At 39.4% G+C, this 24,541-nt stretch overlaps 1 protein-coding gene across 5 annotated transcripts in view; it reads right to left on the minus strand.

The window, feature by feature from the left end:
* ARHGAP20 (Rho GTPase activating protein 20) overlaps nucleotides 1–24,541 on the minus strand; it is a 196,795-nt gene that overhangs the window by 18,380 nt on the left and 153,874 nt on the right. For all 5 annotated transcript variants that reach the window (XM_043898804.1, XM_043898823.1, XM_043898795.1 and 2 more), the window contains 2 exons: nucleotides 5,376–5,554; nucleotides 3,482–3,643 (listed from right to left, as the gene is read on the minus strand). In XM_043898804.1, coding sequence (XP_043754739.1) covers nucleotides 3,482–3,643; nucleotides 5,376–5,554 — 341 coding nt within the window. The remainder of the gene's footprint in view (nucleotides 1–3,481; nucleotides 3,644–5,375; nucleotides 5,555–24,541) is intronic.

Below are 24,541 nucleotides of genomic sequence, written 5' to 3' on the forward strand. Positions count from 1 at the left end.
AAAACATCATTAAATCTTAAAACCTACACTTGAAAGATAATAACTTGTAACATCTCAATGAACTCTCCACAGCTGGAATAACAAGTTACGAAATAACAACCACCATTGGATCTGAGAAGGGACGTGAAAGCTGGTTCTGAATTACAATAACCAGCTCTTAGCACTCAACCAAAAGTCTTTTCCCCTCCAAAAACAGAAACCAGGCCATCAGCAGAACTCCCAAATTAATTTGAGATGAGATTCCTACAGGATTAAAAATGCACTTTTCCTCAGAGGTCTGATGAATCAAAAATACAGTATCACAAGTAATTTTCTTCCAATTATAGTTACATTTAAACAAAACTAGTGTAAGTAAAAATTAAAGGAAAATTTAAGTACTGCTCCAAATAGTCTTAAAAATAAGAAACAAAACAAAAGTTCAAAAACTTTTGGCAAAAAGTATCCCTTTCTTGCAACTACTTGGAAGAAATGAGAGTAAAACACAGCTACATGATTATAACACTTTAGTTAGAACTCATATAACCAGATTTTTCATTTGGATTAGTTTTTGTCTTTTGCCTATTCCTCTATAAGTACTATTTCTTCACTGTGAAATACGTTTAACTGTTCTCAAATCATACTTCTTTGTAGCAACCTCAACAATTTAGAACAAAATTTTAAGTGTAGTGCTGTGATGAATAGCATATTAAGGAAAAATTTCTAAAACATAGGCTTTAACTTCTTAAAAGATAGGGGAAAGCCTAATTTTATGACAAAAATCAAAGAAAAATTTATCATGCATATACTTGCATGCCTGCTAGGTATCTGGCTAAGCACACTATACATACCTTTATTGTACTCCAGGACTGAAAGGTAATCACAAGCCCTGTGTAAAATAAATTAGATGATCCTAGCTCCAATTTTCCAGTTCTTTTTTTAAACAGTTATTTGTTTATTCAGGCTGTGCTGGGCCTTCCTTGCTGCACAGGCTTTTCTCTAGTGTGACAAGCAGGGGCTTCTCATTGCAGGGGCTTCTCTTGTGCAGCAGAGGCTCTAGGGGTACAGGCTTCAGCGGTTGCAGCTCCTGCACTTTAGGGCACAGGCTCAACAGCTGTGCACGGGCTTAGCTGCCCCTCGGCACATGGGATCCTCCTGGAGCAGGGATCAAACCTGTGTCTCCTGCACTGGCAGGCGGATTCTTTACCACTGAGCCACCAGGGAAGCCCCTCTCCGGTTCTTTAGAGTGACACTTTATTGTGAAACTCTATGGTGGGGTTGTTTAAGAGCAGACAAGGCCCTTTTATCAAGAGGCATCTGATTATTCACTAAGTCATAAAATATGATTGTGTAAGCAGCTGGCCAGGAGGAGGGACATGCAGGAATCTTCTTCATCATGTTTTCCTTAATTTAGTTTTTAAGCTCCAGGCCTGGGGATGTGGGCTGGGGCACTGTATCTACCCCTGGCTCTGGGACATTCCAATCCTGCTTGGAGGTGGGAGCCTGATTCCAATCTGCAGAAGCTATTGCTCAAAAGCTTCAAAAGCTCTGCGAAAAGCTAGTTTTGACTCTAGATTTTCAAAAAATATGAGGCATTTTCATGAATGTGAGGAGGAAAACATTTTATAAGATCAACTCAACTATGGATTTGAGTTAAATAACCATAGGTGGGGGTAGGGTGGGGTTGGGATGAGGGGAGGAGGGTGATCTAGCTTTTTTTGCCATAAGTAAGCTTATTTACTATAGACATTTTTGCCACAAGCATGTCTGCAGCAAATACTTTAACCAAATAATGAACTGGCTGTAAGGCAGTTCTGCCATAAAAGATAAAATAACAAAAATTAAATGAGGGAGATTAAGGAGGACATAATGAAACATTAGAACAACAGAATTAAAGACTTTATTGTAAAATACAAAACACGTGAACACATTTAAAATGTGTGTAACTGCTATATTTAAAATGGATGACCAACAAGGACCAACTGTATAACACAGGGAGCTCTGCTCAATGTTATGTGGCAGCCTGGATGGGAGGGGAGTTTGGGGGAGAATGGATACATGTGTATGAATGGCTGAGTTCCCAATCTGTCCACCTGAAACTATCACAACATTGCTAATCTCCCATATTCCAATACAAAATAAAAAGCTAAAAAATAAAATGTGTATAGATTCATGGCAATACTGCACAATTCATATTATTAATTCAATATTATTTCATGGGTTATACTAAAGCATTTGTCGTCCAAGTCTTTCATTCACAATATTTTATATATGTACACATATATATGTATATATATATAGATTGTTGATTTGTCTCTTGCTCAGCATTGCACTGTTTAATTTTTTGCTAAAATTTCTTAGGAGCGGCATCAAGTTTCAAATACTAGGTACTAGGATACATATTTGTGCCTGAGTTTTTGTGAAAGCCTTGCACACTAATTTTTGTTCTTGGCATATTGCCATTTGTCCTTGATAAACATTTCAGAGTTCTAAGGGAAATGTGGGTTCATGCTATGTCTTCAAGGCCCTTGGTCTCTTTCAACTCCAATGTAGTATATTTCAAAATATGAAACCAATTCTTGGGGCAAATCATTGTCATCTGTCATGATTTTTATATTGTATATGTCAAAACAAACTGTCAACCATTTAATTTTTTTAGCAAAATTACCATAAGGCTAATTATATGGTTATATGTCCAAAATGTCTGTAGCAAAAATGCTTGCAGCAAAGAAGCTTATTGTGAAATACAAGATATACATGGGATCAAGGGTACCAAATGTGGTAAGGGTTTCATAAGAGAAGGACTAGATGTTGCAATCATTCCTACTCCACCCTTTACTTTTAAAAGGCATTGGGGGGGGGTACTGTATAACTGAATAGAATTTTCAGTAGCCTCAGTGAGCAATATTTCAATTATTAGGCAAATGTCTGTTTATTATGGTAAAACTCTGCTTCAAAGTTTAATAAAAGTTTATTTTTGAAAATTTTGCCTTTATTAGGAAGATAGTGAGACTGTGAGAAAGTCATCTAATCAGGATGTTTATTTTGGTAAATATACTGTGTGTTATAATTGTTTTTAAGTTTCATTTCATTTTTTTTTTTCTTTTTTGCATGGGGTAGCAGAAGTGAAGATGAGGAGAGTGACGTGGGATGAAAAAATTTAAAATGACTATCTGACATGCCACATCATTAGAAGTGGCTTTTAAATGCTAGTGTGATTCTATGACCGCTGGAGGAGAAAATGGCAACCCAGTCCAGTACTTCTGCCTGGAGAATCCTGTGGACAAACGAGTCTAGTGGGCTACAGTTCATGGGGTAACAAAGAGTCAGACACAACTGAGCACACACATGACTTTATGAAGTGTTTCCTTTTTTTTTTAAACACTTTTAAGATTCTATTTCTATCATGGTCTTCTGCAGATGGGAGTAATGTTACAATGAGATAAGCCAGTTGTCTTTCTTCAGAGCTATGCTGTGGGGTGGACGAAGGGAGAAACTTCCCTACCTTTAAGACAGATGCTATTACGAAAACAGATTCACAGTCTAGTTGTACTTCAGCTCCAGAATTCAGTTTTTCTTTCAGCTCTCTGCAGGATTTCACATTGGCCGACTGTCTGAAGATGCCTTTTGTGAGAGGTCCTTTCTGATTAAGAAAGAAAAGCATATCCTACGGGGAAGCAAAAGAAAAAGAAAATCAAGATGGCACTTCATGCAGAACAAGCGAGGGAACATGTATTTGCCCTCTCCAGGTGCCAGAGGCTGGGGTGTACCAGGGGAAAGACCTGAAGGCCTGGGGCTAGAAGGCCTGCTAGAGGATTAAACTCAATTTGCTTTTTGGCATCTCTAAATGTCTTTCTCCTATTTACACTTGCTATATTTAACATCTAAAACATTTTAAACACTTGTTTTAATGAGACTTTTTTCAGTGAACCAGCAGTCACTTCGAGGTACCTGTTAACTTGTCTCTCTCCTCCCTAACTATTCTCCCATTACTCTCCAATATGGATTTTTTTCCCCAAGTATGAAAATGCCTTTTTCTTTCCTTTTGGGGTGTTTGTTTCTGGCTGTGTGAGGTCTCAGTTGCCGCATGCAGGCTCCTCACTGCGGTTCACGGGCTTAGCTGCCCCGTGGCATGTGGGATTGTCGGTTGGTTCCCTGCCCAGGGACAAAACCCACTGTATTGGAAGGCAGATTCTTAACTACTGGTCCACCAGGGAAGTCCTCTTGCTTGTCTTTCTTTTCATGTGGCTTTATACTTTACTTCCTTCTTTTTTTTTTTTTTTTTAACAAATATTATATATTTTTGTTGTTTTTTGGTGTGCTGGGTCTTCACTGTGGTGCGCAGGCTTAGTTGCCCTGTGGGATGTGGGATCTTAGTTCCTGACCAGGGACTGGATCCTTGTCCCCTGCATTGGAAGGTGGATTCTTAACCACTGGACCACCAGGGAAGTCACTATTTCCTTCTTTTAAAATCAGCCTCCAAAATCATCTCCTTTAGGAATAAGCTTTCTCCATTCCATTCCATTCTATTCAGTCTTTTATTTCACTTTCTTTCTAGCTGTGTGTCCTCTGCTTGCCATATAGGAAGAGAATGGGTGTTGGAGACAAGCAACCAATGGGATCTGGAACCTAGCTATGACACATATTTATGGTGTGACCTTTGGTAAACTTTGGCGGGGGTTTCCCTTTAATTTGGAGAGTAGGAATGACGGTAATGATGATGATGATAACTACCTTCTAAATCTGTTGTGAAGGAGAAGCAATAAAGCGGCTAGATTAGTACCTGGTGCTTACATATAGATGAACAACATAGAATAAAGGGCCAGGCATCTAGCATATTGCTTGGAGGATACTGGACACTTAATAAATATTCTTTAATACTACCCATTTACTATATTAACTGGAAAAAATACATAATCAGTGGCTTTCATTTGATCTCTTCTATATACAAAAGATAACTAAATACCAGAGGATTTATCTTTATACTTAAAAGACTTGGGATACAAATAAAACACAAGTTTAAAAATGTTAAGATTTAGTCTATGTTGCTAAAGTGATTAAATGAGACTTTCTGAACAATGCAGGGTTCAAGAAAGGCTGTGAGAAAAATGTCAGGGCTAATGTGGATTCTCTGTCTACAGTGTAGGTTCTAATTTATCTGAGTAGGTTAATGGGGCTCTTGCCTGAAATCAGTAGGCTAGATAATCTTTCCCTGTTATGGCTGCCTTATGACTCTGCAGTAGCTTAATCAGATTTTTTTTCTTTGAAGGAGTAATATTCTCAGCCAAAGCAACGGGTATCTACACATTTCCCATTTTTTAGGGAAAGATTTACCTCCCAGAGCATTCCTTTCCCAAACCTCCTTTCCTACTAGTGCTATAGGCCAAAGTGAGACTTACCAAGACAGCTTTGGGCAGATTGTCATTCTCACAAATATCTGGCAGAGAAACCCCGAAGAGCTGTCCTGGGATAGGAGATGTTGGTGACACGGGCAAGTTATCCAGGTGAATGCTAGAACCCCGCCAAAAGGCCCAGTTTATGATAGATCTTCTCCTTTTAAATGTCTTCTGACCTGAATCTAAGGAAGAAGTAAGATTATTAGGAAAAATAATTTAATTCACTTAATCTTATTTCTACAGTTTTCATTTTACAGTGTGTCCATTACGGCTCAATATTCTGTAAGTTAAGGAAGAAGCAAACATTTGGATTATTCTCCTACCTATTCTTGGGAACATCACTGGTCTATTTAGTTGAGTTCTGGCACTAAGTCTTCAAAGGTGAAAGAAGGGATCCCTTACTGAACTGTAACAACTTAAAGTAAAACATTTTCTTACCAGCACATACCTTATTTTAAAGCTGAGACTAAGCATACAAAAAGTCGAAGATTAAACTAGGCCACAATTAAATAGTGAGAATAAAAAAGGAAGAAGGAGAAAAGGTGAGAGAGAGGAGAAGGGGAAGGAGGAGGAGGAAAAGGGAAGCAAAGAGGAGGAAGAAGAACTAGGGGAAGAAGAGTTGTCTCTATTAAGATGTGCTCTAGAGACAACAGAGCGTCATTACCTGATGCTCTCTCTACTCTGCTGAGAACAGAGACAGGAAGCTAATGTTCCCCATTTCCAGCTGCAAAGACTTTCCTGTATCTTTTTAGTCCCGACTTTGAAAAGCATGTTTAAGGCAGCATGGATGGATATAAACATGAGTGAGGCTTGCCCTTGCCACAGTGAAGTTTACAACCTAAGCGGGGGAACAAGACTGGTGATAGGTGGGTGGAGGGAAAGCAAGTATATTAATAAACAAAATGTCATAAGGGGAGAAGGAAGCACAGAGAACATTCAGAGAAACAATAAATCACATCTATCTACCATTGTGGTGCTGGTGGAAAAGAACCCGCCTGCCAATGCAGGAGACACAAAGAGACGCAGATTCAATCCCCAGGTCGGGAAGATCCCCTGGAGGAGGAAATGGCAACCTACTCCAGTATTCTTGCTTGGAAAAGTCTATGGACAGAGGAGCCTGGCGGGCTACAGTCTTCAGGGTCGCACAGAGTCAGACATGGACTGAAGCAACTTAGCATGCACACATCTACACATTACGAGCGCAAGGGTGATCTAGGAGGCTTCTGCATTTGATGTGGATTTTGAATGAACATGATTTCAATAGGTAGAGGATCTAATTTCATGACTTGTATCTGGTAAGTACTCAATAAGTCATTCTTGGACAGTAATTGAACTGAGAAGACATTTAGGCGATAAAAGGCAATGTGAACAAAATAGGCAAAAGTAAGAAAGGTCAACGCTGAAACATGATTTTGTGAGATCATAGTTCTAAAGCACTGTTGATGTCATCTGTATCTAACTTTAACATGCAAACTGATGGATTTACACAGAATTTGATACTTAAGAAAACGGCTCTTTGAGGTGGATCTTTCTGTTGCGTGCACCCTTGGCCCTCAAAACAAACGCACAAGTAACAACTCTAAAGAAGAGAGACAGAAAGGACCTGAGAAAATATCTGAAGCTATAATAGCTGAAAAAAATTAAAGACAAAGATAAAATATTAAAAGCAGCAAGCGAAAAATGGCAAATAACATAAAGGGAACTCCCATAAGGAGGAAATCCCAGAAAGGAGAAAACTGAATAGTGGGAGCTCTAAACATCTTGTATTTTCTGCCTAGAGAATTTCCCTTAGCATTTGCTGTAAAACTGGTTTGGTGGTGCTGAGTTCTCTTAACTTTTGATTGCTGGAAAGCTTTTGATTTCTCCATCAAATCTGAAGGACTGCCTTGCTGGGTAGAGTATTCTTGGTTACAGGTTCTTCCTTTCACCACTTTAGACATATCGTGCCATTCCTCCTGGCTTGTAGAGAAATCAGCTGGTAGCCTGATGGGAGCTCCCTTGTATGTTACTTGTCATTTTCCCCTTGTTGCTTTGAATATTTTATCTTTGTCTTTAATTTTTGTCAGTTTGATTACTATGTGTCTTGGTGTGTTCCTCCTTGGGTTTATCCTGTCTGGAATTTTCTGTGCTTCCTGGACTTGGTTGACCATTTCCTTTCCCATGTTAGGGAAATTTCTCTGGGGTTTTATCTTGTCCCTTCATCTGGGATGTAATTTTGTGCTTTTTCATTGTGATGAACTCTCTGTAATATGGCTTTTGTTTCAGCCGCTGTAAGACTGTGCTGCTTCTTGTTTCTTCTGTCTGCCCTCTGATGGATGAGGCTAAGAGGCTTGTGTAAGCTTCCTGGTGGGAGGGACTGGTAATGGGGAAAACTGGGTCTTGCTCTGGTGGGCAGGGACTTGCTCAGTATAGCTTTAATCCAATTATCTGCTGATGGGTGGGGCTATACTCCCTCATAGGTAGTTGGTAGTTGTTTGACCTGAGGTGACTCGGCCCTGGGGTCTCCCGGCTCTATGGTCGGGTTAATGGTGAACTTCAAGAGGGTTTACACCAAGAGGGACCTTCCTGACCTGCTGCTGCCAGAGCCCCCATACCTGTGGTGAGCTTCTGCCGACCCACGCCTCCACTGGAGGCCCTCCACCACTAAGAGGTAGTTCAGGTTTATTTCCTGTGGGCTCATAGCTCCTTTCCTCCGAGTCTTGGTGCACACTAAGATTTTGTCTGTGCCCTGCAAGACTGGAGCTCTGTTTTCCCCAGTCCTGCCGGCCTTCAAGGTCAGATTCCCTGGTGATTCCCAGTACCTTTGTCAGATACCCAGGTTGGGAAGCTTGACGTGGGGTTCAGAACCTTCACAACAGTAGGAGAACTTCTTTGGTATTACTCTTCTGTGGTTTGCGGGTCACCCACCCGGCGGGTATGGGATTTGATTTTATCGTGATTGTGCTCCTCCTACCGTCTCGCTGCGGCTTCTTCTTTGTCTTGGGACACGGGGTATCTTTCTTGGGGTGGATTTCAGTGTCCTCCTGTTGATGGTTGTCCAGAAGCTAGTTGCAATTTTGGTCATCTTGAAGGAGGATGACCTCCATCATCTTGAACTGGAAGCCCCTTATTTGTTTATTTTTAATTTCTATTGGCGTATAGGTACTTTACAATGTTGTGTTAGTTTCTGGGCTTCCCTGGTGGCTCAGATGGTAAAGAATCTGCCTGAAATGCAGGAGACCTGGGTTCGATCCCTGGGTTGGGAAGATCCCCTGGAGAAGGGAATGGCTACCCACTCTAGTATTCTTGCCTGTCAGTTTCTACTATACAGCAAAATGAATCAGTCACACATACACACACATACACATCCCCTCCCTTCTGCACAGCCTTCCATTTGGGGCCCCACCATGCATTAAGTAGAGTTTCCTGTGCTATACAGTATGTTCACATTAGTTATCCACTTTATATATAATATCAGTAGTTTCCTCTGCCTTTTCTAAATCCAGCTTGAACATCTGGAAGTTCACAGTTCACGTACAGTTGAAGCCTGGCTTGAACAATGTTGAGCATTACTTTGCTAGTGTGTGAGATGAGTGCAATTGTGCGGTAGTTTGAACATTCTTTGGCACTGCCCTTCTTTGGAACTGGAATGAAAAGGCAGAAGAACCAGAGATCAAATTGCCAATATCCGTTGGATCACAGAAAAATCAAGAGAACTCCAGAAAAACATCTACTTCTGCTTTATTGACAACGCCAAAGCCTTTGACTGTGTAGATCACAACGAACTGTGGAAAATTCAAGAGATGGGAATACCAGACAACCTGACCTGCCTCTTGAGAAATCTGTATGCAGGTTAGAACTGGACATGGAACAATGGACTGGTTCCAAATTGGGAAAGGAGTACATCAAGGCTGTATATTGTCACTCTGTTTATTTAACTTATATGCAGAGTGCATCATGCAAAATGCCAGGCTGGATGAAGCACAAGCTGGAATCAAAATTGCCAGGAGAAATATCAATAACCTCATATACACAGATGACAACAACCTTATGGCAGAAAGTGAAGAGGAACTAAAGAGCCTCTTGATCAAAGTGAAAGGGGGGAGTGAAAAAGCTGGCTTAAAACTCAACATTCAAAAAACTAAGATCATGGAATCTGGTCCCATCACTTCATGGCAAACAGATGGGAAAACAATGGAAACAGTGACAGACTTTATTTTCTTGGGCTCCAAAATCACTGCAGATGGTGAAGACAATCATGAAATTAAAAGATGCTTGCTCCTTGGAAGAAAAGCTATGACCAACCTTGACAGCATATTAAAAAGCAGAGACATTACTTTGCTGACAAAGGTCCATCTAGTCAAAGCTATGATTTCTTCAGTAGTCATGTATGGATGTGAGAGTGGGACCATAAAGAAAGTTGGGTGTCAAAGAATTGATGCTTTTGAACTGTGTTGTTGGAGAAACTCTTGAGACTCCCTTGGACTGCAAGGAGACCCAACCAGTCAATTGGAAAGGAACTCAGTCCTGAATATTCATTGGAAGGACTGATGCTGCAACTGAAGCTCCAATACTTTGGCCACCTGATGCGAAGAGCCAACTCACTGGAAAAGACCCTCATGCTGGGAAAGACTGAAGACAGGAGGAGGAGGATGACAGAGGATGAGATGGCTGGAGGCATCACCGACTTGATGGACACGAGTTTGACCAAGTTCCGGGAATTGGAGATGGACAGGGAAGCCTGGTGTGCTGCAGTCCACGGGGTTGCAAAGAGTCGGAGATGACCGAGTGACTGAACTGACTGGTCAGTAAGTTTAGGAAACTGAACCCATTCTTTTTTTTTTTTAGTTCTACCAGTTTATTGCTCCCAACCCATCTCCCTCCACACTCATGCACACATGCTCAGTCATGTAACCCCATGGACTGCAGCCCGCCAGGCTCCTCTGTCCATGGACTTTTCCAGGCAAGAATACGGGAGTGGGTTGCCATTTCCTTCTCCACGAACCCATTCTTAAATCCAGAAAGGGGTTCCTTTGTGGCAGCAATGTCAATCTGTGCAAATGTTTGTATAATATGTATGTTTATATATGTTGGGTAGTTATACTCAGTCTAGTTTCCTCACATTTTTTTCACTATTTTGAAAACTATCAGATTTATTTTATCTTTTCGGTTTCACACACTTCTTAGGAAGAATGTTCTATCATAAAGTTGTAAAGTCAGCTATCCAATGAATGTAGACAGAGGACAAAGTAGAAATTGAGTCTTGTACTTTATTATAAATGGTTTCAGCTGCAGTCATGCCTTTTATTATATACCACAGTCAATTTTAGAGTTCATGTTCCCTTTGGGACTGAGAGGAAAAAAATTTCATTAAAGTTTACTTTCTTGCAGAGCTTTTAATGCATAGCTCTTACTTTCTAAATGTCAAAGGCTGATGAAAAAACATGCAATTGTTATAAAAAATATTACGATGATGTAAATATAGAGCAAATGAAATTCATGAACATACAGCTTTCCTAAACAATCCCATCAACAGTCAAGTTAGAATTTCTTCATGCTTAAATGAACTGAATATTAAAAATTGTAATTCTTAAAAGTTTGTGCTTATTGTGTGTTATTAAAGAATAATAACCACAACAAAAAACTCTTAATATGAAATTTTAGCAAGATGGATATGTAGGAATCTCTTGCACTCACATCCTCCCATGGATACAGTTTATCTAAAACTATACATGGAACAACTTCTTCTGAAAAGAATCCGCATACTGGTAAAGAGACCCTGTTACCTTGGGCAAATGAGAGGAGACCACGTCCTAGTGGGTAGAAAAGGGTGAAACACAATCTCATCACAAACTCCATCCCCAATACAACAACCCGTAGTCTCGAGGGAACTCAAAACCCAGAGCTTCTCCAAAAGGAGTGAAGGGTTCATACCCCACATAGGTCACCCTAACTTTCAAGATCCAGTGTCTGAGAGATAAACCCCCAAAGCATCTCACTTTGAAGACTAACAAGGCTCATGTCCATGGACATATGGGTCTTTGTGGAACCAAGGAAGGATTCTTAAAGGGTTTATGCCTAGGCTCACCTAACCCAGAGCCCAATGCAGAAGCAGCCCTTTGCAAAGCATCCAGACTTCATATGAAAGAGATTCATTTGCTAATTTTAAAGCACTGGTACCTGCTTGGATACTCCCTTGGACAGACGCTGGTGGACACTATCTTCCTGTTCTCTCTCTGCCTTGCTAAAGTCAGCAGCACCATCTTCCCCACACCTGCCCTTCTGTTGGGTATCATCCTTTTTTTTTTCCTTTCCCTGTTTTCTCTTTTTCTTTCTCTTCTTTTCCTTTTTTTTTTTTTCCAGTGAATGCTATCTGTGTACTCCCCATCTGTCTCATGTCAGCCAGTGGGTACCATTTTTGAGCTCTTTTGCTGTACTCCAGAGTGCTTTTATCTTCTGGAGAGGAGGTTCTACCCAACACTGGTGCTCTCGTTTTTACATTTGGTGACATGGTTCTTGCAGCTGCCACCCAGGGAAAGACCTGTGATCACCTGGTCAGGGGGGCTTGCATTCTTGGGTCCCACAGGACTGTAACAATTACAGAGACAGTTCTTGGAAGACTACCATTTCCAGGGCATCGCACAGATGGCAGACTGAAATACATTCCCACTCTTTTTGTAAAAGAGGCTATTTGTTTGTCTAGGAACTTCAGCCCTGGGGATAGGCAATGGGTCTGGCACATACCTACAGGGTGACCAGGTGCTCTCAAAGATGCAGCCAGGGACACCATCTTTGCACTTCCTCCTGTGTGTCTACAGTTTGCTAGCAACTCCCAAGAAGGAGCTTATAAATGCACCCGGAGACCCAATTTCTGTGACTGCTGCCCGGAGCCACCTCCAGATAGCCTGGCTCTGGGGGCCAGCAGGGCTTATCCTTGCAGTCCTATAGAACTGCATACATTTGCACTCTTGAAAGCTGCTGTGAGAGGACTTGGTTTCCAATCAGCCTGAATCAAGGTGCTGACTGAGCTCTCCCCTTTGGGACAGTGACTGATCTTGGTACTTCGTCAAGTATTGAGAGCTATTAAATATAAGATAGGCTTCTTGGATAATTACAAATAGTTGAGAGAAAACCAAGAGCTAGGACAGGGTGGAATGAAAAAGGTTCATCTCTTACACAAAGGCAACAGTTCAAGTGGAAGAGGTGGCTTTTTACCCAGTGCATAGAAACCAGCACAGAATCAAGCAAAATGAAGAAACAGAAATATGTTCCATCCAAATGAAAGAACAAGACAAAACATCAGGAAAAAAAAGTTAATGAACTGGAAATAAATAATTTACCTGATAAAAAGTTCAATAAATGATCATAAAGATGCCCACTAAACTTGGGAGAAGAATGGATAAACACAGTGAGAACTTAAAGATAGAAAATATAAGAAAGTTCCAAACAGAAGTCACAGAACTGAAGAATACAATAACTGAATTGAAAAATAACCAGTGGGGGTCAAAAGCAGATTTGATGAAGTAGAAGAAAGGATCAGAGAAATTGAGACATGGCATAGAAACTCACCCAATCAGGCAGCAGAAAGAAAAAAAAGAATGCAAAATGGTGAAGACAGCTTAAAGGACTTATGGGACAACATCAAATGCATTAACCATCACATTATAGAGGTCTCAGAAAAAAATAAAAAGGGAAAGAAAATTTATTTGAAAAAATAATGGCTGAAAACTGTCCTAAACTGGGGAAAGAAACAGACATTCAGATCTAGGAAGCCCAGACAGTTCCAAATAAGATGAACCCAAAGATCTACACCAAGACACATTATATTAAAATGTCAAAAGGTAAAGACAAGGAGAGATCTTAAAAGCTGCAAGAGAAAAACAACTTATTATGTACAAGGAAATCCTGTAAGACTATCAGCAGATTTTTTAGCAGAAATGTTAAAGATCAGAAGGAAATAGCACAATATAACCCAAGTGCTAAAAGATAAAAATTTCTAACCAAGAATACTTCACCTACCAAAGTTATCATTCAGAACTGAAGGAGATAGAGGTTTCTAGCAAGCAAAAGATAAAGGAGTTCATCACCACTAAACCTAAACCATTCTCAGAAGAGATGTTAAAGGTATCTTTTTAAGCTGAATAGAAAGGGTGCTAATTAGTAACAAAATATATAAAAGCAAAAATCTCACTGGTAAAGGCAAATATATGGTAATGGTAGTGAATGAATTATTAATGTGAAGGTCAAAAGACAAAAATAGTAAAAATAACTGTAGCTACAATATTTAAGCAAGAGATTTACAAGATAAAAAAGACATAAAATATGATATCAAAAACCAAAATGTTGGGTGAGTAGAGAATAAATAAGTAGAGCTTTACAAAGTGTTCAAACAGTGGTATCAACATAAACACTATTATAAATACAAGTTGTTATGTGTAAGCCTTGTGGTAACCAACAGCAAAAACCTAAAGTAGATACACAAAAGATAATGACAGAGAAAGGAACCTGAAAGTCACTAAACTACAAAGGAAGACAGCAGGAGAAGAAATGAACAGAGGAACCACAAAACAGCCAGAAACAATAGAAATGGCAATAACATATCTATTAACAATTACTTTAAATATAAATGGACTAAATTCTTCAATCAAAAGACCAAGAGGGATTGAATGGAATAAAAAACAAGACCCATCAACATGCTGCCTACAAGAGACTCACTTCAGACCTAAGAGCAGCAGTAAATGAAATAGAGACTTAAAAGACACTAGAAGAGATCAATGAAAACAAGAGCTGGTTCTTTGAAAAAATAAACAAAGTTGATAAACCTTTAGCCAGACTCAACAAGAGAGAGAGAACTAAAAAAAAATCAGAAATTAAAGAGATGCAACTGACACCACAGAAATATACAGGATCATAAGAGACTATTATGAACAATTATATGCCAACAAATTGGAAAACCTAGAATAAACAGATAAATTCTTAGAAACAAACAAACTTCCAAGGCTGAATATGAAAGAAAATCTGAATAGGCTGATTACTGGTAGGGATATTGAATCAGTAATTTAAAAACTCCCTAGAAATAAAAATCTAGGACCTGACAGCTTACAAGGCCATAATTACTCCGATATCAAAACCAGGCAAGGAAACCACAAGAAAAGAAAATTATAGGCCAATATCTCTGATGAACTTATAGGTAAAAATTCTCAAAAAAATCATCAAATTGAATTCAACAATATATTAAAAGAATCAATGCCATAATCAAGTTGGATTTACTCCAGGGATACAAGGATGATTCATATCCCACAAATCAACGTGATACACCACATTAACAAAACAGAAGGAAAAAATCTTATGATTTTTCTTTGATCATATTGATATACAAAAAAGCACTTGACAAAATTCAACATCCATTTATTAATATGATTAAAATCCTCAACAGAGTGGGACTAGAGGAAATGTACCCCAACATAACAAAGGTCATGTATTAATATTACAGATAGCATCATTGTCAACGGTCAAAGGCCAAAAAGCTTTTCCTCTAAGATGAGAAACAAGACAAGGATGTCCACTCTTATCATTTTTATTCAACATGATATTGGAAGGCCTAGCAAACCAAGTAGGCAGGAAAAAAGTAAAAGATACCCAAACTGGAAAGGAAAAAACAAAAATGCCACTATTTGTAGATGATATAATAATACTATACGCAGAAAACTCTAAAGACTCCACCAAAAAAACTTAGAACTAATAAATGAATTCAGTCAATTTGCAGGATACAAGATCAGCATACATCTCTTGTGTTTCTATACACTAATAACAAACTATCAGAAAGTAAAATTAAGAAAATAATCCCATTTATAACTGTACTAAGAAGAATAAAATACCTAAGAATAAATTTAATCAAGAAGGTGAAAGACCAGTACACTGAAAACTAGGAAGGCACTGATGAAAAGAAAATTAAAGAAGACACAAATAAATGGAAAGATATTCCATGCACATGGACTGGAAGTTACTATTGTTAAATCTCCATACTATTCAAAGCAGTCTATAGACCTAATGCAGTCCCTATCAAAATTCTAATGGTGGCTTTCACAGTAATAGAACAATTCTAAAATTTGTATAGAATGACAAAAGACCCCAAAATAGACAAATCAATGTTGAGAAGGAACAACAAAGCGGGAGGCTTCATGCTTCCTAATTTCAAACTATATTAGAGAGTTATAGTGATCAAAATAAAATGATACTGGCATAAAAACAGATACACAGATCAATGGAACAGATGAGAGAGTCCAGAAATAAAACGTGTATACTTATGCTCAATTAATTTATGACAAAGGAGCCAAGAATATACAATGAGGAAAGGATAGTTTCTTCAGTTAACTGGTGTTGGGAAAACTGGACAGCAACACGGAAAAATGTAAGTGGGCCATGCCATAAACAAAAATTAACTCAATATAGATCAAGAAAGCACTTGCTCCAGGAGCTGGCAACTGACTAGGTCAGAGCTGCATCCTGGGAATGTAGCTTACCTCAGATACTACTATCCATCAGCAATGTGGTGTCTTGGAAAGAATATGGTTTCTACAGTCAGAGCTGATTTCAGATTCTGGCGCTGTTACCTAGCTGAATAACCTTGGATAAACTATCTTTCTTGATACCATGACCTACCTAGCTCCACCCAACTGCATACATGCTCCAGTGCTGGACACTTAATACCAAACAAGCAGCAAGAAAGGAACACAGCCCCACCCATCAGCAGACAGGCTGCCTAAAGTTGTCCTAAGCTCACAGAAATCCCCAAATACACCACCTGACGTGTCTCTGCCCGTCAGAGGGAAAAGACTCAGCACTCCCCACCAGGGCACTGGCACCAGGCCCTCCCACCAGGAAGCCGACACAAGCCCTTGGAACAACCAGCCTCTCCCACTAGGGAAGCCACCAGAAGCAAGAGGAACTATGACCCTGTAACCTGGAAAAAGGAAACCTCAAACAGAGTTAAGTTAAACAACGAGAAGACAGAGAAATATGTTACAGATGAAAGAGCAAGGTAAAAAGCCACAAGTGAAAAGGAAATAGGCAATCTACCTGAAAAATAATTCAGAGTAATGATGGTAAAGATGATCCAAAATCTGGGAAATAGAATGGGGGAAATACAAGAAATGTTTAACAAGGACCTAGAAACATTAAAGAACAAACAAGCAATGAGGAACACCACAATACCTGAAATTAAAAATACACTAGGAGGAATTAATAACAGAATAACTGAGAGAAGAATGGATAAGTGAGCTAGAAATAAAATGGTGGAAATAACTGCTGTGAAGTAGAACAAAGAAAAAAGAATGAAAAGAATTGAGCACAATCTCAGAGACCTCTGGGACAACATTAAACACACCAACATTTGAATTATATTGGTCCCGGAAGAAGAGTAAGAGAAAGGGTCTGAGAAAATATTTGAAGAGACTATAGTAAAAAACTTCCCTAGCATGGGAAGGAAACAGTCAAGTCCAGGAAGCACAGAATTCCATATAAGATAAACCCAAGGAGAAATAAGCTGAAACACATATTAATCAAACTGAAAAATTTAAATACAAAAAAATATTAAAAGCAGCAAGGTGAGGGTGGGGTGATTTGAGAGAATAGCATTGAAACATGTATATTATCATATGTGAAACAGATCGCCAGTCCAGGTTCAATGCATGAAGCAGGGTGCTCAGGGCCAGTGCACTGGGATGACCCTGAGGGATAGGATGAGGAGGGAGGTGGGAGGGGGGGTCAGGATGGGGGACACATGTGCACCCATGGCTGATTCATGTCAATGTATGGCAAAAACCACTATAATATTATAAGGTAAATAGCTTCCAATTGAAATAAATTGATTAAAAAAACATATAGGGGAATCTCCATAAGATTATCAGCTGATATCCTAACAGAAACTCTGCCGGCCAGATAGGATATATTTAAAGTGATAGAAGGGAAAACCTACAAGATTACTCTACCCAGGAAGGCTCAGATTTGATGGAGAAATCAAAAGGTTTACAGACAAGTAAAAGCTAAGAGAATTCATTGTCACCAGACCAGCTTTGTAATAAATGTTGAAAGAACTTCTCTAGGCAGGAAGCACAGAGAAGGAAAAAACCTACAAAAACAAATTCAAAACAGTTAAGAAAATGGTAATATGAATATACATATAATTACTTTAAATGTAAATGGATTAAATACTCCAATGAAAAGATAAAGACAGGCTGAAGGGATACACAACAAGATCCATATATATGCTGCCCACAAGAGACCCACTTCAGATATAGGGAAAAAAACAGGCTGAAAGTTAGGGGATGGGAAAAGATATTCTACGCAAATGGAAATCAAAAAAAAGGTTAAGTAGCAATACTCATGTCACATAAAATAGACTTTAAAATGAAGACTGTCACAAGAGACAAGGAAGGACACTACATAATGATCATCAATCCAAGAAGAAAATATAACAATTACAAATATTTAACACACCTATCATAGGAGCCCTTCAATTCATAAGACAAATGCTAACATCCATAAAAGGGGGACATCAACAGTAACACACTAATCGTGGGGGACTTTAACACTCCATTGACACCAATGGATAGATCATTCAGACAGAAAATTATTAAGGAAACACAAACTTTAAAAGACACATTAGACTAGATAGACTTAAATGACAGTTACAGGACATTCCATCCAAAAGCAGCAGAATACATTTTGTTCTCAAGTGAACATGAAATATTCTCCAGGACAGATCAATCCTGGGTCACAAATCAAGCCTCAGTAAATTAAAAAAAAAAACAAAGCATATTTGAAATTGTAATTGAAACTTCATAGCATATCCAAGCACGATGCTATAACATTAGAAATCATATACAAAAAACCCCCAAAACTTCAAAAAACACAAACATGTGGAGGCTAGACAATATGCAACTAAATAACCAAGATATCACTGAAGAAATCAGAGGAAATTAAAAAATCAGTTCAGTTCAGTCACTCATCATGTCCAACTCTTTGCAACCCCATGGACTGCAGCATGCCAGGATTTCCTCTCCATCACCATTTCCCAGAGCTTGCTCAAACTCATGTCCATTGAGTCAGTGATGCCATCCAACCATCTCATCTTCTGTCGTCCCCTATTCCTCCTGCCTTCAATTTTACCCAGCATCAGGGTCTTTTCCAATGAGTCAGTTCTTCACATCAGGTGGCAAAAGTATTGGAGTTTCAGCTTCAGCAATAGTCCTTCCAATGAATATTCAGGGTTGATTTCCTTTAGGATGGACTGGCTTGATCTCCTTGCAGTCCAAGGGACTCTCAAGAGTCTTCTCCAGCACCACAGTTCAGAAGTATCAGTTCTTTGGTGCTCAGCTTTCTTTATAGTCTGACTCTCATATCCATACATGTCTACTGGAAAAACCATAGCTTTGACTAGACAGACCTTTGTTGGCAAAGCAATGTCTTTGCTTTTTAAGATGCTGTCTAGGTCTGTCATAGCTTTTTGTCCAAAGAGCAAGCATCTTTTAATTTCATGGCTGCAGTCACCATCTGCAGTGATTTTGGAGCCCAAGAAAATAAAGTCTGTCACTCTTGCCATTATTTCCCCATCTATTTGCCATCAAGAGATGGGACCAGATGCCACAAACTGGAGAACAGTTACACCAAAGAAGTTCTCGTACTGTTGCAAAAGTTCTAGGGCCCACAGCAGAGTTCCCAACCTGGGGATCTGGTAAAAGGACTGAGAACCCCCCAGGCAATTTGACTTTGGAGGTCAGTGGGATTTGATTACAGAACTTCCACAGGACTGGGGAGACAGACTCCTGGAGGGCACAAACAAAACCTTGTGCACACGAGGATCCAAGAGAAAGGAGCAGTGACCCCATAAGACACTGAGCCAGACATGCTTGTGAGTGTCCAGGCATCTCTGTCAGAGGCGTGGGTTGACAATGGCCCGCCGTGGGGACAGGGGCTGAATACAACAGTCATGGGAGCGGTGTGATGGCATAAGTCCTTTTGGAGGAGGTCACCATTACCAACATTACCCCTGCCAAACACAGGCCAGCAGGGAGGGAACACAGCTCCACCCATCAACAGGAAGTTGGATTAAAGATTTGCTGAGCATGGCCCTGCCCATCCAACTCAGACCCAGATTCTCCTACTGCCAGTTCCTCCTATCAGGAAGCCTCCACAAGTCTCTTATTCTTACCCTTCAGAGGGCAGACAGAATGACAACCACAATCACAGAAAACTAACCAAACTGATCACATGGATCTCAGCCTTGTCTAACCCAGTAAAACAATGAGCCATGCCGTTTAGGGCACACAAGATGGACGGGTCATTGTGAAGAGTTCTGACAAAATGTGGTCCACTGGAGAAGGGAATGGTAAACCACTCCAGTATTCTTGCCTTGAGAACCTCATGAACAGTATGAAAAGGCAAAAAGGTATGACATTGAAAGATGAACTCCCCAGGTGAGTAGGTGCCCAATATGCTACTGGAGAAGAGTGGAGAAATAGTTCAGGAAAGAATGAAGAGGCTGAGTCAAAGCAAAAACAACACCCAGTTGTGGATGTGACTGGTGATGGAAATGAAGTCCAATGATGAAAGAACATTATTGCATAGGACCTGGAATGTTAGGTCCATGAATCAAGGTAAATTGGAAATTGTCAAACAGGAAATGGTCAAACAGGAGATGGCAAGAGTGAACTTCGACATTTTCGGAATCAGTGAACTAAAATGGACCGGAATGGGTGAGTTTAATTCACATGTCCATTATATCTACTACTGTTGGCAAGAATCCCTTAGAAGAAATAAAGCAGCCCTCATAGTCACAAGAGTCTGAAATGCAGTGAAAGTGAAACTTGCTCAGTCGTGTCTGACTCTTTGTGACCCTATGGACTATACTGTCGATGGGATTCTCCACCAAAATACTGGAGTGGGTAGCCATTCCATTCTCCAGGAGATCTCCCCAACCCAAGGATTGAACCCAGGTTTTCCTCATGGCAGGCAGATTCTTTACCAGCTAAGCCACAAGGGGGACCCAAGAACATTGGAGTGGGTAGCTTATCCCTTCTCCAGCAGATCTTCCCAACCTAGGAGTTGAACCGGGGTCTCCTGCATTGCAGGTGAATTCTTTACCAACTGAGCTATCAGGGAAGCCCTCCAAAATGCAGTACTTGGGTGCAGTCTCAAAAATGACAGAATGATCTCTGTTCATTTCCAAGGCAAACAATTCAATATCACAGTAATCCGAGTCTATGCTCCAACCACTAATGCTGAAGAAGCCGAAGCATTTGAATGGTTCTATGATGACCTACAAGACCTTCTAGAACGAACACCAAAAAAAGATGTCCTTTTCTTCATAGGTGACTGGAATGCAAAAGTAGGAAGTCAAGAGGTATACTAACAGGCAGGTTTGGGCTAGGAGTACAAAATGAAGCAGGGCAAAGGCTAACAGAGTTTTGCCAAGAGAATGAACAGGTCATAGCTAACACCCTCTTCCACCAGCACAAGAGACAACTATACACATGGACATCACCGATGCTCAATGTCAAACTCATTCTGATTATATTCTTAGCAGTTGAAGACAGAGAAGCTCAATACAGTCAGCAAAAATGAGACCAGGAGCTGACTGTGCTTCAGATCATGAACTTATTACCAAATTCAGACTTAAATTGAAGAAAGTAGGGAAAACCGCTAACCATTCAGGTATGACCTAAATCAAATACTTTACAATTACACAGTAGAAGTGACAAATAGATTTAAGGGATTAGATCTGAGAGACAGAGTGCCTGAAGAACTACGGACAGAGGTTCCTAACACCGTACAGGAGGTGGTGTGATCAAAACCATCCCCAAGAATAAAAAAATACCTGGTAACAAATGACAACAAAAACATGATGACCCAAAACCTATGGGATTCAGCAAAAGCAGCTCTAAGAGGGAAGTTCTATATATACAAGTGTGTATTTATTCATTTATTTTTAATTGGAGGGAAATTGCTTTCAAAGTTGTATTGGTTTCTGCTGTACAACAGAATTATCTGTAATTATACATTTTCCCCCCTCCCTGTTGATCCTTCCTCTTCTCCCCACATCCCACCCATTTGGCTCATCACAGGGTGCCAGGCTGGGTTCCCTGTATTATATAGTAACTTACTTTCTAAGAGGGAAGTTTATAGCAATACAATCCTACTTCAAGAAACTAGAAAAACCTCAAATAAACAACCTAACCTTACACCTAAAGCAACTAGAAAAAGAACAAACAAAACCCAAAGTTAGTAGAAGGAAAGAAATCATAAAGATCAGAGTAGAAATACATGACATAAAGAAAACAGTAGCACTGATCAATGAAACTAAAAGTTGTTTCTTTGAGAAGATATAATACAAAAACCTTTAACCATACAAAATATTTAACCAGACTCATCAAGGACAAAAGGAAGAGGTCTCAAATCAATAAAATTAGACATGAAAAAGGAGAAGGTACAACTGACAATGCAAAAATACAAAGGATCATGAGACTTCTTCAAGCAACTGTATGCCAATGAAAAGGACAACCTGGAAGAAATGGACAAATTCTTAGAAAGGTACAGTCTCCCAAGACTGAACCAAGAAGAAACAGAATATATGAACAGACCAATCCAAGTAAAGAAATTGAATCTGTGATTAAAAATCTTCAAACAATTGAAAGTTTAGGATGAGATAGCTTCACAGGCGGATATTCTACCATTTAGAGAAGAGCTAACACCTATTTTCTCAAACTCTTCTAAAACATTGCAGAGGGTAGAATATTCCCAAACTCATTGGACAAGGCCACCATCAGCATAATATTAAAATCATACAAAGATATCACAGAAAAAGGAAATTATAGACCAGTATTACTGATGAACACAGATGCAAAATCTTCAACAAAATACTAGTAAATCGAATCCAACAACACATTAAGAGGATCATCTATCATGATCAAGGGTATGATTTATCCCAGGGATACAAGGATTCTTCAATGTATACAAATCAATGTGATACATCACCATCAACAAATTGAAGAATAAAAACATATGATCATCTCAATAGATTCAAAAAAAGCTTTTGAGAAAATTCAACACCCATTTATGATAAAAAACTCTTCAGAAAGTGAAAAGGAACCTATCTCAACATAATAAAGGCCATATATGACAACCTACAGCAAACATTATTCTCTATGGTGAAAAATTGAAAGCATTTTCTCTAAGATCTGGAATAAGACAAGGATCTTCACTCACCACTATTATTCAACACAGACTTAGAAGACATAGCCACGGCAATCACAGAAGAAAAAGAAAGAGAAGGAATCAAAGTTGGAAAAGAAGAAGTAAAACAACCACTGTTTGTAGATGACATGATACTATAAATAGAAAACCCTAAAGATAACACCAGAGAACTATGAGAGCAATTAAAGTTACAGGATACGAAATTAACACACAGAAATCTCTTGCATTTCTATACACCAGCAACGAAAGATCAGAAAGAGAAGTTAAGGAAACAACCCCACTTATCACTGCAACGAATGAATAAAATACCTAGGAATAAACCAACCTAAGGAAGCACCTCTGAGCCACCAGGGAGGCCCTCACTTTAAAGGAAGCAAAAGACCTGTATGCAGAAAACTATAAGATACTGATGAAAGATGTCAAAGGTGACACTAACAGATGTAGAGATATACCATGTTCTTGGGTTTGAAGAATCAATGTTGTGAAAATGACTGTATTATCCAAAGGAACATACAAATTCAACGCAATCCCTATCAAATTACCAATGGCATTTTTCACAGAACTAGAACAGAAAATTTTATAGTTTGTATGAAACGTGACCCTCAAAAGCCAAAGCAGTCTTGAGAAAGAAAAATGGAGCTGGAGAAATCAGGCTTGCTGACTTCAGACTATACTACATGGCTATAGCCATCAAGCCAGTATGGTACTGGCAGAAAACAGAAATATAGACCAACAGAACAAGATAGAAAGCCCAGAGCTTTCTATGGTCCCCTAATCTATGAAAAAGAAGGACAGAATATACAAGGGATAAAAGACAGCTTCTTTAATAAGTGGTGCTGGGAAAACCGGAGAGTTACAAGTAAAAGAATGAAATTAGAACACTCCTTCACACCATACACAGAAATAAAATGGATAAAAGATCTGATATAAGGCCAGACACTATAAAACTCTTAGAGGAAAACAGGCAGAACACCCTTTGAATAAATTACAGCAAAACCTTTTTTGACCCACCTCCTACAGTAATGAAAATAAAAACAAAAATAAACAAATGGGACCTAGGTATATTGAAAAGCATTTGAACAGCAAACGGAACCATAAACAAGACAAAAAGACAACGCTTAGAATGGGACAAAACATTTGCAAGTGAAGAAACTGACAAGGGATTAATCTCTAAAATATATAAGCAATTCATTCAGCTCAATATAAAAAAACAAACAACCCAGTCAAAAAATGGGTACAAGGTCTAAATAGACATTTATCCAAAGAAGACATACAGATAGCCAACAAACACATGAAAAGATGCTCAACATCACTAATTATTACAGAAATGCAAATCAAAACTACAAAGAGTCGTCACCTCACACTGGTTAGAATGGCTATCATCTCATAATCTATAAACAATACATGCTGGAGAGGGTATGGAGAAAAGGGAAGCCTCTTGCGATGTTGGTGGAAATGTAAATTGATACAACCACCATGGAGAACAGTATGGAAGCTCCTTAAAACACTAAAAACAGAACTACCATGTGACCCAGCAATTCCACTACTGTGCTATCTGGAGAAAACCATAATTCAAAAAGATACATGCACCCCAAGGTTCACAGCAGCATTATTTACAATAGCCAGGACATGGAAGAAACCTAAATGTCCACCAAGAGAGGAGTGGATAAAGAAGATATGGTGCATATATACAAAAGGATTGCTTAGTGCTTAGTCGCTCCGTGTCCGACTCTTTGTGACCCCCAAGACTGTAGCCCACCAGGCTCCTCTGTCCATGGAGATTCTCCAGGCAAGAATACTGGAGTGGGTTGCCATGCCCTTCTCCAGGGGACCTTCCCAACCCAGGGATCAAGCCCAGGTCTCCCCCAGTGCAGGCGGATTTTTTACTGTCTGAGTCACCAAGGAAGCCCATGAACACTGGAATGGGTAGCCTATTC

This window comes from Cervus elaphus, chromosome 1 (assembly GCF_910594005.1).
Source record: "Cervus elaphus chromosome 1, mCerEla1.1, whole genome shotgun sequence".
Lineage (NCBI taxonomy): Eukaryota > Metazoa > Chordata > Mammalia > Artiodactyla > Cervidae > Cervus > Cervus elaphus.